This window comes from Cydia amplana, chromosome 19, assembly GCF_948474715.1.
Source record: "Cydia amplana chromosome 19, ilCydAmpl1.1, whole genome shotgun sequence".
Lineage (NCBI taxonomy): Eukaryota > Metazoa > Arthropoda > Insecta > Lepidoptera > Tortricidae > Cydia > Cydia amplana.
In genome coordinates this window covers 14674719-14693191 of record NC_086087.1, presented here as the reverse complement: position 1 = coordinate 14693191, position 18473 = coordinate 14674719, and the positions used below count along the sequence as shown (strand labels likewise).

Genomic DNA, 18473 nt, shown 5'->3' with positions numbered 1-18473 from the left:
GTTTTCGCGGTAGCCCCTTAGAAGTCAAACTGCGGTCTCATAATTATGCATACGAAACAGTTCTAGAGATCCTGGTCTATTCGACGACTATTCTTTTTCCGCACAGACTCTACATAGTAGGCATTAAACACTTAACAACTAACAGGTTAGTAAAAACAAGTTAGCATGCGGCGCAAATATGCTGTCCTCGGCGAGGGTTACATATTTGCGCCGTTCGGAGTCGAAACTCTGGGACCGTGGGGGCCCAGTGCGAAATCTTTATACAAAGAGATTTCCGAGCGTCTTGTAGATGCGTCTGGTGACCAGAGGGCTGGCAGCTACTTCGGCCAGAGACTAAGCCTGGCCATTCAAAGAGGTAGGTAACGCTGCCAGTCTTCTGGGCACCATAACTCAGGACAGTGACCTAGGGAGCATTTTTTATTTATAAGTTTATTTCTAAGATTATTTTTAGTTTTATATTGCATGTACTTAGTTTAGTTTTATTGTTTAGTTTATTTATGTCACAATACAGAATAAATTTAATACCTTGCACATAAGTAGGTATAGTTAGCATCTAATCTTTTTGTGCAAAAAAACTTGTAGGTAATTTTGTCGCAGACAGACAGTCCTTGACGGGCCAAAGTATCCTAGCTAAATGACGCCATCTTAAAAATAGCTAAGTTGTCTGAAATAAAGATTTAAAATAAATGAATTAGAAAATGCACTCAGCAGTTAAAGAATTAAAAGTATAAGTTTGCATTCAATTTTTAAACGGTAATCAGCTAATTGGCTTCGGAGGGATATACCTACAGTATAGTATACACCCATGGACAAATTAAGAGGAACGCAGAAAAAAAGTTTAATTAAGTAAGGTAAAAGTACTAGTGCTCGACACGCTAATGCCCAATAGATGACACCCTGCTGTCACCTCTATTGACAATGACTTAAGTTTCAAGATGACAGGTATTGGGACCGCGTCGAGCACCAGTACGTTTACCTTATTAATTTTGAAAATACTTTAGGTGCTAAAAAAAAATAAAGGTGTATGTGAAGTCCCCAATCCGCATTGGGCTAGCGTGGGGACTATAGCCCGAGCCCTCTCGCGCATGAGAGGAGGCCTGTGCCCAGCAGTGGGACGTATATAGGCTCACATTATTTAGGTGCTATAATCCAGTAATAAAACCTTTTTTTTTGCATTCCTCTTTTGTCCATGAATAATGCAATTATACAATTTATTTAAAAATAATCGCCGAAATTATTTTGCGAAACAGGAAGCTCAGATGTGACCTTCCATCTTGTTAAAGAAATTTCATCGTTAAGGCTATTGACATAGGGTTCACCTCAACCATGAGGCATTCATAATTGTAGTTAACCTCTGTGTTGCATTTTGAGCGAAACTGTTGCTAGTACGCCTAGTACTCAATAGGTCTTTGTTGAGAGTGGTTGTGGTTTAAAAAAAAATCTATTTTTAAATAAATTTTGTGACTTGTATGGAATTGTCGTAAATTACGGTGAGTTTAATGATGATTAAGTTCAGAGATTTCAATAACACAAGTAACTTTTTCTCTAAACTCACTTATTCGGATCGATCCAGCCAATTAAAAAAAAACATCATAAAGGGCGTGACGGACCGCAATAGTATAGGTACCTAAAGTAAGAAATGTCTCAGATCATATGTGATCTGAGATTTTCTTATTTACTGCCCTCGGGCACACCTCGGTGTGTATACTATTTTTCTGTACCCCAACTGTAAATTTCATTCGATAGCGTGACGTGACGTACGCGTTTGCGTTAAGTGTCATTTTGTATGGGATTTTGAGTTTCCAAAACGTCCCGCTACGCGCGCTGCTCAAAATCTCATACAAAAATAGACATAACGCAAACGCTATCGAATGAAATTTGCAGTAGCGTTTCGTTAAGCGCAGCGGGCCGAAAATTGACGATTTCCGCACGGAGAACAAAAAGTATATGTTCCGTGTTAAAAAAAGAAGAATAGAATAAGAATTGTTTATTGCCAGATACATGAAAATAAAATAGAGTTAGAATTACTTACATAATAAAATAAAACAGTTGTTATCATATACAAAACAAAAGTGAGAAGATCTTTGTATTAGGCAAAGGGTTCCAGTCTCAGCGTGTGCCGGGCCTAGGTGCCCGGCGCTGGTTTTCAGACCGGTCGTTATAAGTCAAAAGTAGGCCTCACTAAACGACCCCTGAGCTAGTGTTCAAAAATTATCTCAACACGCCTTCTAACACATTGACTATAGAGGTGTTCAGATTCAGATTTTTGTTTATTATGTACTAGCGACCCGCCCCGGCTTCGCACGAGTTAACAAATTATACATAAACCTTCCTCTTGAATCACTCTATATATTAAAAAAACCGCATCAAAATCCGTTGCGTAGTTTTAAAGATCTAAGTATACCTACATACAGACAGACAGACAGACAGCGGGAAGCGACTTTGTTTTATACTATGTAGTGATTATGTGCAATAAAGTGAGATACATAGGTACATACATAATAAGTAAGTATATAATTAAGATCTTGCTATAACCATAGTTAATAATGAGTGTAGGTAAATACCTGGCTAAGGACACAAATCAATTAAGTGTTTTCCGTATCATTTCAAGACATGGCGTGACTAATTGAGACCCAGCTACGCTGTGGCATGAACTGTCACCCGTATTATTTCCGAACCAATATAGAACAGAATAGTTTATTCGTATACACATAGAGAATAGACATAATTACACAAAAAGAATAAAAAGTGAATCAAATCTTCAAGAAAAGAGTATATTCCCATCTTAAATGCCGGCTACGCATTGCAACCCCTCTGGTGTTGCAGGTAGCCTTGTGCGTAATTGCTTACTATTAGGCGGTTCGTCTGCGCGTTTGACTCCTGTATCATAAAAGTTAATTCATCTTACCTAATACCATAAAAAAATAGTATTTTTATGGTCGCATACCTCAAAAGGAAAAAACGGAACCCTTACAGGATCACTCGTGCGTCTGTCTGTCTGTTTGACCTTTGGCCAGTTTCTTACAATCTTTTTATGATCGTGCCTGCAATGAAAAAAGTTATTTTCTTCATGGTCATCTCACTCATAAGGAAAAAGTGCAAAAAATACTTGAGCGACAAGCTGCAAGATTGTCTAAGATTATTGCAACATTTTAGTACCATGTAGGACTAAGCCGAATGAGTTGCATACAACCGTCTCACGGCCTGATTCGAACTTTAAGATACGTCAAAAATTTCGACATGGATCGGATATGTCAGTGTCAAAAGTGACGTTCCTTCAAATCTCACTTTTGACTTTTGACACTGACATATATCCGAACCATCGTATATTTAGCAAATTTTTGACGTAACTTAAAGTTCGAATCAGCCCGTCATTCATTCTGCTATAGACCAGACAATTTTTTTAGACATTACGGTTTAATTCTAATAAGTACTTTAAACTAAACACTCTCGTTTTATACACATACTAACGGCCATATTCGAACTTTAAGATACGTCAAATACTAGAGATTGAAACGATATGGAATGGATATGTCAGTGTCAAACAAGTGTCAAAAGTGACGTTTCTTCAAACAAATGCGTCACTTTTGACACTTGTTTGACACTGACATATCCAATCCATATCGTTTCAATCTCTAGTATTTGACGTATCTTAAAGTTCGAATATGGCTGCAGGTGAATTAAACGGGTCTAACGCGATACTACTACATTATTTTTACCTTATCCATTTCACGTTTTGACGTTTCTATTTAAAGTCTGTCCGGTCATTCAAACACACTACACGGTGTATATAATGATTCCATTATATTGACACTTAAAATTTAACATAGTTGACTTGTGACGCCACTTGTTTGATCTAACCGAAGCTGTGCAAACCTGTTCGAGTGTTTAGCAGGTATAAAACCAATTTCATATTGTACTTATTTTAAACTGTTTATAATTTTTTCATCACACTTGCTTGAAAAAGTGCTTATTTCAATGCAGGTGTACAGAAGGATTTGTCCTTTGGGCCTATTGTTCCCGCGGGAGTTATGGATTGTGAAAAATCTTTAACTCGCGTGTCCCTTCGGTCGTGTTTTAATCATTTACCACCACTCGTTGTGAATTTCCTACTTTCCGCACTTGTATCGTAAATAACTTTTACTGAATATGTTTTCAATAAGTCTACGTGTCGTTCATCATTCCAATTTGAACGAAGAGGAAAAAATTTGTATTTATAATTAGTACCTATACTTCGTTTTTTTTAGGATTAGAAATTTGGTAAACAATCTTGATGTGTCTTTTAATTGAAAAACACTTTTTAAAAATCAATAACTATTACTTATGAAAGCAGAAGACTATAAAAGATTAGACGTATTAGATTCATAATTGTTACATATTTACCGTAACTTATTTTTAAAATGTGTTTTTCAATTAAAAGACACATCAAGATTGTTTACCAAATTTCTAATCCTAAAAAAAAACGAAGTATAGCAGAAACTTGTTTTTAGGTACGCCTCGCCCACACTGTTAACTGATAGTTCTTAAACCTTGTTACAAAAGGCATAAGGTACACCGATGGACAGTTAAGAGTTGTACTGTTTGTACCACAAAACGATTGTACATAGAGATACGAAATCTGTATCTGTGTGTGTGTGGAATTTATTTTAATGTTTTGGGTGCGGGTTCTTCTAAAACCGTGTCTAAACCGGACTATACAAGTAATGAAGGTTCGGCAACGCGCATGTGCCTTGTGAAAAGTCATCGATAGGCTCCGGAACACGCTTACCTTCAGACGGGCTATATGCTTGTTTTCCACTGAAGTGGTATGAAAACGTTAGGTACCTAATGCGTACTTACCTACCTCAAAACGTCAAATTCTTTTCGTTGTTTTATTTTTGACGATGGTCACGCGTTAATTTATGCCTCCTACCAACCAAATAAAAAATGTTATGTGCCATTGTATGTATATTATTATCTTTCTTACTATAAATAATATTTTACAAAAAAAACTAATTTTCATCTCGTGCAAAAACGACAACTCCGTCACATTGTTACGAACAAAAAACAATGAAAATTATTGACCCGGTTCATAAATAACTCACCTTATCCATATTTTAATTCCAGAACCATGTCAGCACCAGTGGTGGTGAAGCAGTTCCCATTAGAGAAGGAGTACGCCAAGAAGACCGGAGTCACTCCTGAGGATGTGGCCAAGCTGCGGGCATGGCTGGCCACCCAGCCCCACCTTCCTGGGGATCTACTTACAGGTACAAATACAAACCCTTCAACAGACCAATACGCCTTCGCAAGTGGTAGAAGGAGTACGCCAAGTAGACCGGAGTCACTCCTGAGGATGTGGCCAAGCTGCGGGCCTAGCTGGCCACCTAGCCCCACCTTCCTGGGGAGCTGCTTACAGGTACATACCCTCTTCGACAAGTAGCAAAATGTCCTCACCAGTGGTGATGCAGCAGTTCTCATTAGAGAAGGAGTACGCCAAGAAGACCGGAGTTACCCCTGTGGATGTAGCCAAGCTGTAGGCCTGACTGTCCACCCAGCCTCACCTTCCTGGGGACCTGCTAACAGGTACATAATACCCTCTTCGACAAGTAGCAACATGTCCCCACCAGTGGTGGTTCAGCAGTTCTCATTAGAGAAGGAGTACGCCAAGAAGACCGGAGTTACCCCTGTGGATGTAGCCAAGCTGCTGGCCTAGCTGGCCACCCAGCCTCACCTTCCTGGGGACCTGCTAACAGGTACATACTCTTCAACAAGTAGCAACATGTCCTCACCAGTGGTGATGCAGCAGCAGGAGTACGCCAAGAAGACCGAAGTCACTCCTGAGGATGTAGCTAAGCTACGGGCCTGGCTGACGACACAGCCTCACCTTCCTGAGGAGCTACTTACTGGTACTTTAACTCACTCTATATCTATCTCCTTCTTATTTATCTATCAGCTCTATTAGCTCTCTCAGCTCGGTTGTATCTTCAGCTACTGCAGAACTTCACTACCTAGGGTGGATTTCCAAATTTTTCTTTACCACTTGTCACCGCACATTCTCTTATTGGCAGGCAAGCACGAGTCGTCTTATTTGGACAGAATAGGAAACTCTATCTATTCGTCAAATTTTCGATCGAAATCGAATCAATCGAAATTTGACGAAAAAATACGTCAACCACAGAACACCGCCTATAGAAACCTAATATTGGCCATTTTGTTCCCGACGCAAATCACCAAACTGTGAGATGCGGGAGGGGTGCTCACGGCGTTGCGATTGGTCGTTCCAAACATGGCGCGCTAACACGTGTACGCGTAGGGATGGGACATGTTCACTAGAGGTAGTGGGTACTGCTACCAGTGATACCGAAATTTATTGTGGTAAAATTGTTACCAATTTAATGCCAATTTAGTATACTTAGAGTAAACTTACTTAATAATTATATTGATTAATTTAATATTTGATTGAGTAATTTAACAATGTACCTGAAATTTTTACTTAACATATTAGGGCATTTCTGTTTAAAGTACTCAGAACTTGAATTTTAAAGTTTAGAATTTTTATATTATTTCCACTCAGAATCGCAATCTCTTTCGATACGAGAAAAAAGTGTCGCCAAAATCTCATAGGTACAATTATTTTCTTTTGTCCGTTTTATTAAGGTCATAGAAGGTTGTATTGAAAACATATTCAAATGGACCAATAACATATGCCTATTACAAATCAACTCTTGAGTTCTCTCGCACTTCTTTGAAGTTCATCATCAGGTCCATCTCGTGACATGAGACCTAACTGCTCACCTAGAGGGTTCTAAAAAACCCATACAACATATGTCTATCACAAACCAACACCGAGTTCCCTCGCACTTCTTGAAGTTCATCATCACGTCCGTCTCGTGACATGAGACCCTAACTGCTCACCGAGAGGATTCTAAAAAACTCATACAACATATGTCTATCACAAACCAACACCGAGTTCCCTCGCGCTTCTTTGAAGTTCATCATCAGGTCCATCTCGTGACATGAGACCTAACTGCTCACCTAGAGGATTCTAAAAAACCCATACAACATATGTCTATCACAAACCAACACCGCGTTCCCTCGCACTTCTTTGAAGTTCATCATCAGGTCCATCTCGTGACATGCGGTCTAACTGCTCCGCTGGCCTAGAAGATTCTAAAAAAACTTACACAACATATTACCTATATATTATGTCTAAAATGGTACAATACGGTATGACGAAGCACGAAGTTTCCGCAACTGACGAAACCATCGTCGTCACATCACTAGTCGAAAGGGAAAGGGATAGCGCATTGCATTTTCAAGTTGACGAAAAGGGACGGGCATACTTCGCCTCTGCTTACTGACCAGTATAAAATGAACCCCGCGGACAAGAAACATTATTCAATGAAATAATGAATTTGACTTTCCTGTGGGATGTTATTCCATCTGTTTCGTAAGTAGAAGTCTTAGATGACTTGCCAGACCATTTTACGCTGCAATATCCCATGATTTCCCAATCAGGGATGTTGCGGATGCCGATTTTTTGACATCCGCGGATGCGGATTTTTAAAGGCTCACATCCGCGGATGCGGATGCGGATGCGGATGTCAAGATTAGGTACTTAGAAAACGTCAAATATTGTAATAACCCTAAAAATACTAAAAATACATTTTTAGTATTATTAGGGTTCCGTAGCCAAATGGCAAAAAACGGAACCCTTATAGATTCGTCATGTCTGTCTGTCTGTCTGTCTGTCTGTCCGTCCGTATGTCACAGCCACTTTTCTCCGAAACTATAAGAACTATACTGTTGAAACTTGGTAAGTAGATGTATTCTGCGAACCGCATTAAGATTTTCACACAAAAATAGAAAAAAATCAATAAATTTTGGGGGTCCCCATACTTAGAACTGAAACTCAAAAAAATTTTTTTCATCAAACCCATACGTGTGGGATATCTATGGATAGGTCTTCAAAAATGATATTGAGGTTTCTAATATCATTTTTTTCTAAACTGAATAGTTTGCGCGAGAGACACTTCCAAAGTGGTAAAATGTGTGTGTGTGTCCCCCCCCCCTGTAGCTTCTAAAATAAGAGAATGATAAAACTAAAAAATATATATAATGTACATTACCATGTAAACTTCCACCGAAAATTGGTTTGAACGAGATCTAGTAAGTAGTTTTTTTTTAATACGTCATAAATCGCCTAAATACGGAACCCTTCATGGGCGAGTACGACTCGCACTTGACCGATTTTTTTATTAAAAAAAAAAAAACGAAACGTTTAGTCGTTGAACAAGAATATAGGTGCGTTAAATTTAATAAACAGTAACTTTTCTGGATCTAGACGATTTCGTTATAGGTAATTACGAAATTACCTAGCACTTACGCCGTCGCTAAGACGTTCCTGTACCGACTTGTTCGACATCCGCATCCGCATAAGCTCCGCATCGATTTTATGCGGATGCGGATGCGGATGCGGATGTTGAAAATAATGCGGAAGTTCCGCGGTTGCGGATGCGGATGCGGATGTTCGCAACATACCTGTTCCCAATGAATTCAATAGTTTACGATTTATTCTTTTAGACTCGTGCATACTGCTAACAGGTCGTAACCTTGGGCGCAACTGATCGGAGCGGTGCGCGAACAATCTTATATTTGACCTATACACCATACGGGCGATGACCGCGAGTCGTCCTATAAGGTCGGTCTATAGGGGTTGGTCTGTGACGTCAACAGAAGAATAAATGTCCTTAAGGTAGACACATAAATTGACCGATCTTCTTATCTCCGTAAGTACTATAGTTAATCATGCTTAACGAGTTCCCATTAGATCTCAAGAAGTCTGTCATTAGATGACACGCCTGTTACACTGGCGTCATTATTTACTACAATTGTATACTTTACTTACTTATACTTAAGCATACTAAAGACCTCGTTAACCCCCATGAATCAGACATTTTGAAAAAAATCTAACAAATATTATAATCTATGTAGTTTCCGTGTGAATTTTTCCATGACATTGCATTTGCATGTAAAAATTCAATTTAAAAAATAATATTGCGTTATATAGTTATCTTAAGATACGTAATGATATATAATTTACATAATAATATTGCCTGTCATTATAATATTAACTATGAATGATATACTGTCCTGTCTGTAACTATAAGGTAATAATATCCTTCAGCTAAAATGGGGTTAATCACTAATTGTTATTCCTCTACATAAATTATTGTTATTTGTTTCACATGAGCGCAAAATTGTTGTTGAACCTAGTGCTAATATTTAGGTACACCTTGAAAATTCCCTGAATATAATTCGAAAACATGGGATATATTCTTCTGAATCTGATAGCCCAGGATGAGAGCAATGTATTTCTTTTCCATGACGTTCACTGATGAGTCATCAATTCATCATGTATTATATTGCAAAGTTAACATAGATTTATAGTAACCTCATTAAATCTACATACCTATTTAATTGACTATGACTTACTAATTAAGTGCATTTACACTGCTTCTTTTGTTTATATTATTAAAAAACCGGTCACGTCCGAGTCGGACTCGCGCACGAAGGGTTCCGTACTATACGCAAAAAACGGCATAAAAAATCACGTTTGTTGTATGGGAGCCCCACTTAAATATTTATTTTATTCAGAAATACATCATCTGTGAACTAGCTCACACTAGCTCTGTGTCTAGCTATCACGGTTCATGAGATACATCCTGGTGATAGAGAGACGGACAGACGGTCATACGAACAGACGAACATATGACAGTGTAGTCTTAGTAATAGGGTCCCGTTTTACCCTTTGGGTACGGAACCCTAAAAACATGTTTATCCCGACATAACTTCCACAAAAGCTATGTACAATCAGGCTATTACTAACGATTGTTAGTACATAATTGCACTGTAGTGCAATGTCATGCATGGAGGATTGTATTGTCATTGTAAGGACTTGGTTGTTGATATAGCCGGTTTTTAATATAAAAACCAATGTCATTGTTTAAGTGTAAGGCCTGAGTGGACGCTCGAAGCGGAGCGTTCGGCGGAGCGTGCAGCGTGGCGTCGGGCTCACAAGTTATGTGAGCAGCGTGCACTAAGGCCGCTATTATACGTTTGCATTTGTTTAACATGCACGCCGCACACTCCGCCCCGCTGTACGCCCAACTCATGCGTCCACTCAGGCCTTACACTAAGTAGTTACATTTATGACGGACAATGGGCATGCAGTCCCGTAAATTGTTCATTTTAGGGGCGTTCCTAAAATGATTGTTAAAATATTTTTGTGACAATGCATACTGAACGCTATAAATAGAATGCTTGGCAGGACTTAGTGGTTTCAAAGATTTATTTATAGTTAAGTTTAATCAGAAAAAAGAGAGTTTGAATGAAGAGAGAGTGAGAATAAACATACTGCGCAGCTCCGCTTTTTCTCATTATAACAAAAAAAAACTTACGGTAACATGTTAAAGTGGCATCAGTGGCAGCGATTGCTAACAATCCTAAAATATACCACTTTTCTAATTCGAGAAATAAGACTCTGGATCAAATGCTTTTTTTAGGAATGAGTTAATTTTCCAAATTGCTGTAATTAGTAACAAAGCGTTTGAATGCGAAGACGGAGCAGGAATCCCGTAGGTACTGAAAATTATACTGAAGAGTGAAGATCCCTCAAGAAATGTAACTCTTACTGTCTCGTCCATATACAGGGTGCCATTTGAGTCGTGATCAGTAATATGTTTTTCTAACTCCATAAACAACGAGCAATTTAATGCCCCTACTCTTACTAAAAACAGACAAGATTTTTTTTATTTTTTGTTTATTTTTTGTCATTTATTTTACTTTTATAAGTGAATTTAGGATATTACAACGGCTTATTAGAATATTTAAATTAGTAAATTGAATCGCCTCTTTCAATCGGAACTGTCATTGACATCAATTTTGTCATTTGTCCCAGTTAGAAATAAAATTTACTTAATTTTTCATTTGAAATATCTTACAAAGCAATACCACATTGCCACTTGTAAAAGTAAAATAAATGACAAAAATGAACAAAAAAATAAGAAAAATCTTATTCTTCTGATTTTAGTAAGAGTAGGGGCATTAAATTGCTCGTTGTTTATGGAGTTAGAAAAACATATTACTGATCACGACTCAAATGGCACCCTGTATAATTGTTTACGTCGAAATAAATCATGTAGTCTGTGCGGAAAGAGAAGAGTCGTGGAATGTATGGGGCCCAATACATTCCACTATTCTTCTCTTTCCGAACAGACTCTATACTCATAATTTAATAAACAGGCTTTAAAGCCTTTATTTTCGTACTTTATACTTATCATCATGTTAAAACCTTCAATATTCTTCTTTTAAATCTGAAATGTAACTCTTTAATATATAACTTATATTTTTTTAAACATGAACCCACAAACATTCCCATGGAAACTGAGTCACCAGAGTCTGAGTCTTTTAAATTGGTAAGATGAACGTCTTACAAAAATTTTATATTTATATACTACAGAAAGTTCTTGAACCTCTAATACTACCTGTTTCAGATCTGGACCTGGTGTTGGCGTACCACTGCTGCCAGCGCAGCGCCGAGGTCTCCAAGCAGGTGTTAGATCTCCACTTCACTCTAAAGACCCTCTTCACTAACCTCTTCAAAGACCGCCTGGTCACGGAGAAGACCTTCGCTACTTTATCCATGTGGTAAGTTACCTTACTGGCCTTAAAATGTGGCTTTCCATGTACATGAAGTATTAGGACCCTTTTCAGATGGAAAGGTAATATGAACATCACAGTCACAACAAGTCTACCCACAGATGATTTTTTATTATGTATAAATTCCAGGAAGTTCTGTTATTGGCTATGCTATAAGTTCTCATGTTTTTTATATATTATCTGATGTAAACGCTGTTGAACTTCTCAATAAAATAAATACATAAATAAATAAACATGTGCATAAAACTAAACAATTTATTTTTGGATCCGTTGAATCTGTTAAAAATCAGAAAAGTGTCATCGAATAGCAACAATTTGTAAAAAAAATGCCGTATGAAAATAAATATAGATATCGGCGTCTTATTTTGACAGTACGAAGTAGAGAAGTATTCAAAACATAGCGTTATATAGTCACCTGCAATAATATGTTACACAACGAAGGCCGCAAAAATATCTGACACGATCTTATTTGTGGAGACATAAGAGCGTGTCACATATTTTTGTGGCTTTCGAAGAGCAACATATTATTGCTGGTGACTGTACGCGACTTTCCTGATTTTCCGATATCGCATCGGTCAGTTAGGATTATTAGGACTAATGATGATGCTATTTCTTGCGCAGTGGCACGATCCCAATAAAGGCGCGCGCGCATAACGACTCTGCCGTTTTGTACTGCTGTCTCACCGACGCTGACGCTAAGAAGTTCTGCTTCCACGAGTGCATCAGGTACATTTTCTTCTTCATCATCATTGTACTTCAGAGCTGGGCTGAGAAGATTAACATCAGAAATATATACTCCTTCTCTTTTCTCCGCTAGTTAAACATGTTCATATTCATTTATTGCATGTCATTTGTTCCTCGCGTTGTCTCGGTTTTTTGCCGCGGAGGCCTGAGAGTCCGGAACCCATGTATATATCGCTACGCTAATTTTTCCGAAAACAACTGCCAATCTGACCAATCACCATCCAATCCAGATGACCTTATTGAATCTGGAGCTTATTGGGATTAGCCCGGTTTCCGCTCGATGTTTTCCTTCACCGGAAAGCGAGGTTATTTAAACTTGTACTTACACTATTAGGTATCGCACTGTTAGGTATTTTTACTCAGAATCACAACAGCGCCTGATTTGTTTCTTAGTTACACAACAGGCCAGGCAGTTTCCCTGGCCAGCCCATTTTACTGAATATTGTCCAATAGGCTAGATGACAAATTTTCATTTATGGTATCAATCGATCAGGTTTGCTTTGAGGATCAAATGTCTAAGATACGGGACCCATTGCATTAAATACAAAAGTCTGAAATGATACCTAGTCAAATTCTGACAGACGTACTTCACTCGCGAAATGCTCCTAACCAAATGATAAGTGAACGTGACGTCAAGGTCACTGTGAGTCTATCTTGAAGTATGGACAAAATAAGGAAATAGCGTTTTTGTCGGTGAAATATTGCGTTTATGTATAGTTGCAATACAATCTTTTTTTGGATATAATATAAGTAATGTAAGAAGTAAAACAAAAAACTTAAATTTTGAAACTTTCAGGTCCTGTATTTTTTTTTTAATTTCCCTATAATATTTTAATATCCACATTATTGCTCATTTGCTATCTATTATACTAGATTTTGTTATAAAATTCAACATGTTTCATGATCCCTATTCCAGAGTGGCCCTGATGACACTAGATCTCTGGCAGGAGGAGGAGGGCACCTGGCCCGGGCTGCAGATCGTCTTCGACATGAGGATGTTCAGCCTTCAGCACCTCGCCAAGCTGGACCTGCAGACCATGCAGCAGTTCTTGTATTATCTTCAGGTAGGCATTAAAGGTCTACCTCATGTGCAAGTTGCAGAACGTTCTCAAAATTTTCGCAATTTCTGGAAAGTTTCATGAAAAAATAAAAATGTCATGCAAGTTAGTGCAGATTAGAGATTATTACTCAATGTTCAACTGCTGACGACTGTTTCATTTAACATTTACGTCACTCATAGGTCTACTTCAAGTGTCATAGAAATCGAAACTATAAATAACTGTGAGAAGTTTCGACAATAAACGAGCAATGGGAATTTCTGGATCGAAACGGATGGAAGGAGGGCAAATTCTGGATCTCTCTGTATTCTCTATAAAGGAATGGCTAGGTCTACCGTTTAACTAAGACGGTTGGTAAGAGGTTGATTCTATCTTATTTTGAACATTTTCTTACAGGAAGCCATGTTGGTAAAAGTGACGGGTCTTCAGTTCATCAACTCGCCCTCCTTCATCGACAAAGTGATGATGCTGATCAAACCTTTCCTCAAGAAGGAGCTGATGGAGTGCCTTTTCATTCATCAGGTCAGACTCAATTGTTATGATCATCGTTTTTAGGGTTCCGTACCCAAAGGGTAAAAACGGGACCCTATGACTGAGACTCTGCTGTCCGTCCGTCCGTCCGTCCGTCCGTCCGTCCGTCTGTCACCAGGCTGTATCTCATGAACCGTGATAGCTAGATAGTTGAAATTTTCACAGATGATGTATTTCTGTTGCCGCTATAACAACAAATACTAAAAACAGAATAAAATAAAGATTTAAGTGGGGCTCCCATACAACAAACGTGATTTTTGACCGAAGTTAAGCAACGTCGGGCGGGGTCAGTACTTGGATGGGTGACCATTTTTAGAGTTCCGTAGCCAAATGGCAAAAAACGGAACCCTTATAGATTCGTCATGTCTGTCTGTCTGTCTGTCTGTCCGTCTGTCCGTGTATGTCACAGTCACTTTTCTCCGAAACTATAAGAACTATACTGTTGAAACTTGGTAAGTAGATGTATTCTGTGAACCGCATTAAGATTTTCACACAAAAATAGAAAAAAAAACAATAAATTTTTGGGGTTCCCTATACTTAGAACTAAAACTCAAAATTTTTTTTTTCATCAAACCTATACGTGTGGGGTATCTATGGATAGGTCTTCAAAAATGATATTGAGGTTTCTAATATCATTTTTTTTAAACTGAATAGTTTGCGCGAGAGACACTTCCAAAGTGGTAAAATGTGTGTCCCCCCCCCCCCCTGTAACTTCTAAAATAACAGAATGATAAAACTAAAAAAAATATATGATGTACATTACCGTGTAAACTTCCACCGAAAATTGGTTTGAACGAGATCTAGTAAGTAGTTTTTTTTAATACGTCATAAATCGCCTAAATACGGAACCCTTCATGGGCGAGTCCGACTCGCACTTGGCCGCTTTTTTTGCTTGTTTTGCTCTATTTTTTGTTGATGATGCGGAACCCTCCGTGCGCGAGTCCGACTCGCACTTGGCCGGTTTTTAGTCTTATTTCGCCTTCTGCTGAGCATAGACGCAATGTGACGTTTAGCGTCGCAGTTAGGGTTGGAAAGAGGTAGGAAGGAAATGAAAGTTGGAAAGAGGTAGGAAGGAAATGAAGGTTGGAAAGAGGTAGGAAGGAAATGAAAGTTTAATTTAGAAAAGTTAATTAATATTAGGTATTTAAAATTACAATAAGTTAGCTAGGGCCGTGAGTCCTTATAACTAAGCCGGCAAGAATGAAATAATGAAACAAGTCTTTAATAGGAGGCACTTTCCTGGGACTCTACTTCGGACACGGGGCTACCGCAAAAACCGAAATTCGCAAATTGCGGGGATCTTTCTCTTTTACTCCAATGAAGGCGTAATTAGAGTTATAGAGACAGATGCCCACAATTTACGAATTCCGGTTTCCGCGGTAGCGCCACAGAAAGTTCCTCTCGAAAATACGTATGTAGGTACATAAATTTAAACAGTGACTTTTATATTATCTATGATCAGATCGGCGCCACTACGTTGGAGAAGCATCTACCCATGGACAGCTTGCCAGAAGAAGCTGGTGGAAAGGGTGCTTCTGTGATCAAGGCCACCGGTAAGTTTTAAGGATTCTGATCCCGGCTTTTAGTCTATGAACTAGAATATATAAGTCTGACTATAGATTATACATGACTGTCATGTTTACTGTATCAATTTGTGTGTACGAGGAATTGACAATGTTAACTAAATTAGAACATCGATGCGTGATAAAATTCTTGACAAAACAGGGTAAAAATCAAAAAACCATAAAAGAGGAAATGGATTGTGTTTACCGTGAGTCTGCTCCTTCTTTATCTACCATTCAAAAGTGGTCAAGCGAGTTTAAACGTGGAAGGGAGAGTGTTGAAGACGACCCTAGACCTGGCCGGCCTGTAGTAGCTACTTCACAAGAAAATATTGATAAAGTGGAAAAACTTATATTGGAAGATTGTCGAGTGAAGGTAAAATCTATAGCACAAGTAACCAATCTCTCTATTGGTACCGTACATGATATTATCCATGACCATCTTAATATGTCAAAAGTAAGTGCAAGATGGGTTCCGCGAATGCTGACTCGGCTTCAAAAAGACATGCGTGTAGCTTGTTGTTCCGATTTTATTGACCTGTGCGGTGAAAATCCTGATGAGGTGCTGCAAAGAATAGTTACTGGAGATGAAACCTGGGTTCATCATTATGACCCAGAGAGTAAACAAGAGTCCATGCAGTGGCACATTAAGGGTTCAGCTCATCCCAAGAAGTTCAAGGTCATCCCTTCAGCTGGCAAGGTCATGGCCACGATATTTTGGGATTGTGAAGGAGTATTACTGATCGATTATAAAGAAAAAGGTGTAAATATCACAGGACAGTACTACGCTAACATTCTACGTCAATTAAAGGATGCAATCAAAGAAAAGAGGCGAGGAAAGTTAACCAAAGGTGTTATGCTTCTGCATGACAACGCCCCCGTCCATACTGCTCATATTGCCAAGGCAGCTATTGTTGAATGTGGGTTTGAAACTGTTACTCACCCACCGTATAGTCCGGACTTAGCCCCCAGCGACTTCTTTTTGTTCCCCAATCTTAAAAAGGATCTGCGTGGAAATAAATTTTCCGATGATGAATCATTGAAGGCGGCAGTGGAGGAGCATTTTTACACCAAAGATAAAAAATATTTTTATGCAGGATTAAAAAAAATAATTGATCGATCTTTTAAGTGTATGAACATAGGGGGGGAGTATATTGAAAAATAAAAATATCAAACTTTTCGTACTTGTTTGTTTTCATTCTCATACCGAGAATATTTTGAACACCCCTCGTATGTCGTAGTCAGATCGTATAATCCGCCGTATTACATTACGGCTAGCCGTTTTACAAAACAGGGGCGTTTTGAAATGCGGCGGTTCGACGATTAGCCGCATTGTCATTGCGATACGTTCTTCAATAAGGCGGCCTACGTTTAGCCGCATCGTATCTACTATTTAGATTGTAGAGTGACCAGTTCTTTCGGTCGTCTACGTAACCGGAGTTTGACAATGTTTGCAATTTAATTTACTTTTACCATGGTCCCACCGCACTACATGTGTTTCTTTTCCAAAACATTTCCTTCACAACTTAAATAGACGGAGCCCCGCTTCGCGGGGCTCCTATTTCTGGGCGGTTTTCCCTTCGGGCATCTGAAGCTACCTAACGATCCTAACCTACTTACCTACCTACGCTTTTTTCCCCAAAGTGTAATGTTGTCACGGACGTCTCACTAAATCAATAGGTAGGTAGGTTAGGTTCGTTAGGTAGCTTCAGATGCCCGAAGGGCAAACCGCTCAGAAATAGGAGCCCCGCGAAGCGGGGCTCCGTCTAGTTAAGTTGCGAAGGAAATGTTTTTCGAAAAGAAACAGTCCGACGAACTCCAGATTTGATGGACACCCCAGCGTTTTTCATAGTTTGTTGTTGTTATGTCAGGCAGCGCCACGAGTGTTAAAAATGGGAACTAAAAACTGTCAAAGCGGCGGCTAATGACTCGCTGTATTACATTACGGCTAGCCGTGTTGAAGAACGTATGGCGCCGAATACATTCCGGCGGATTTTCATTCAGCCGCATTCAATCCGGCTAATCGTCGAACCGCCGCATTTCAAAACGCCCCTGTTTTTTAAAACGGCTAGCCTTAATGTAATACGGCGGATTATACGATCCGACTGCGACATGTATGTTGTTGCATGGATGATTAGTCCATGGAAAATTAGTTGAGATTATTTCATCGTAACCACAGCAACGAGTTACAATGAAAAGCTGTTGACCCTAAAACCACATTAAACTCTCTTTTATTTACATTTAAAATATACATATTTAGATACATTAAAAAGCCCATCTCTCAAGCAAACACTGATCCCAATATTGTTCTTTCCAGATGACCTAAAAGAACGTCTCCGACTCAACAAAGATTTCTTCGAACGTGAGAACAAAAGACGCGTAGTTGAGTCCAAGAGGCCTGGCCGTCCGAAGACCATCTCAGACATCTTCGGAGGCATCGAGGGCTCTTTCAAAAAGCTTGACATTGACTAGAAGTTGTTATTAATATTGGTTAAGGGGTCCCTTTGTTTCCCATAAAGTTTTAAGTCATAATGTATTGTTTGTTATATTATCAGTAGTCAAAAAACTAAAACCGTTAACTTTCCAGGATTTTCGTAAGATTGTCCTATAGATAGGATATGTTAAGTTAGGTTTGTTTTATGGCAATCCTGAAAAGTGACGCGTTTCTGAACCAAATGAATTATGACTAACGAAAATTCGGGCAAACAATACATCATGACTTAAAACATGCTTAAAACTTTTTGGTAAACGATCCATTTGGTTAAACGGGATAATGTATAAAAATTGTAAAAAGTTTATATTTTAATTACATTGTAATAAGAATAATGGCCAGTCCCTAAAATATCAAGAGAACAAGAGACGCGTAGTGGAATTC

The 18473-nt window shown here is 38.7% G+C and overlaps 2 protein-coding genes and 1 long non-coding RNA gene across 3 annotated transcripts in view; 2 read left to right on the top strand and 1 right to left on the bottom strand.

The window, feature by feature from the left end:
- LOC134657024 (uncharacterized) overlaps positions 1-14863 on the bottom strand; it is a 77601-nt gene extending 62738 nt beyond the window's left edge. Inside the window, exon 1 of the long non-coding RNA XR_010097579.1 lies at positions 14587-14863. This is a non-coding gene — a long non-coding RNA (uncharacterized LOC134657024). The remainder of the gene's footprint in view (positions 1-14586) is intronic.
- Positions 1-18473, top strand: part of LOC134656868 (zinc finger BED domain-containing protein 4-like) — a 188667-nt gene that overhangs the window by 145207 nt on the left and 24987 nt on the right. The gene's annotated exons all lie outside the window — the stretch shown is intronic.
- LOC134657012 (clavesin-1-like) lies at positions 1407-18085 on the top strand. Its single transcript, XM_063512579.1, has 8 exons — positions 1407-1490; positions 5107-5249; positions 11538-11691; positions 12325-12429; positions 13364-13511; positions 13902-14027; positions 15499-15589; positions 17916-18085. The coding sequence occupies exons 2-8, from the start codon at positions 5111-5113 to the stop codon at positions 18068-18070; spliced, it is 918 nt and encodes a 305-aa protein (XP_063368649.1). The 5' UTR covers positions 1407-1490; positions 5107-5110; the 3' UTR covers positions 18071-18085.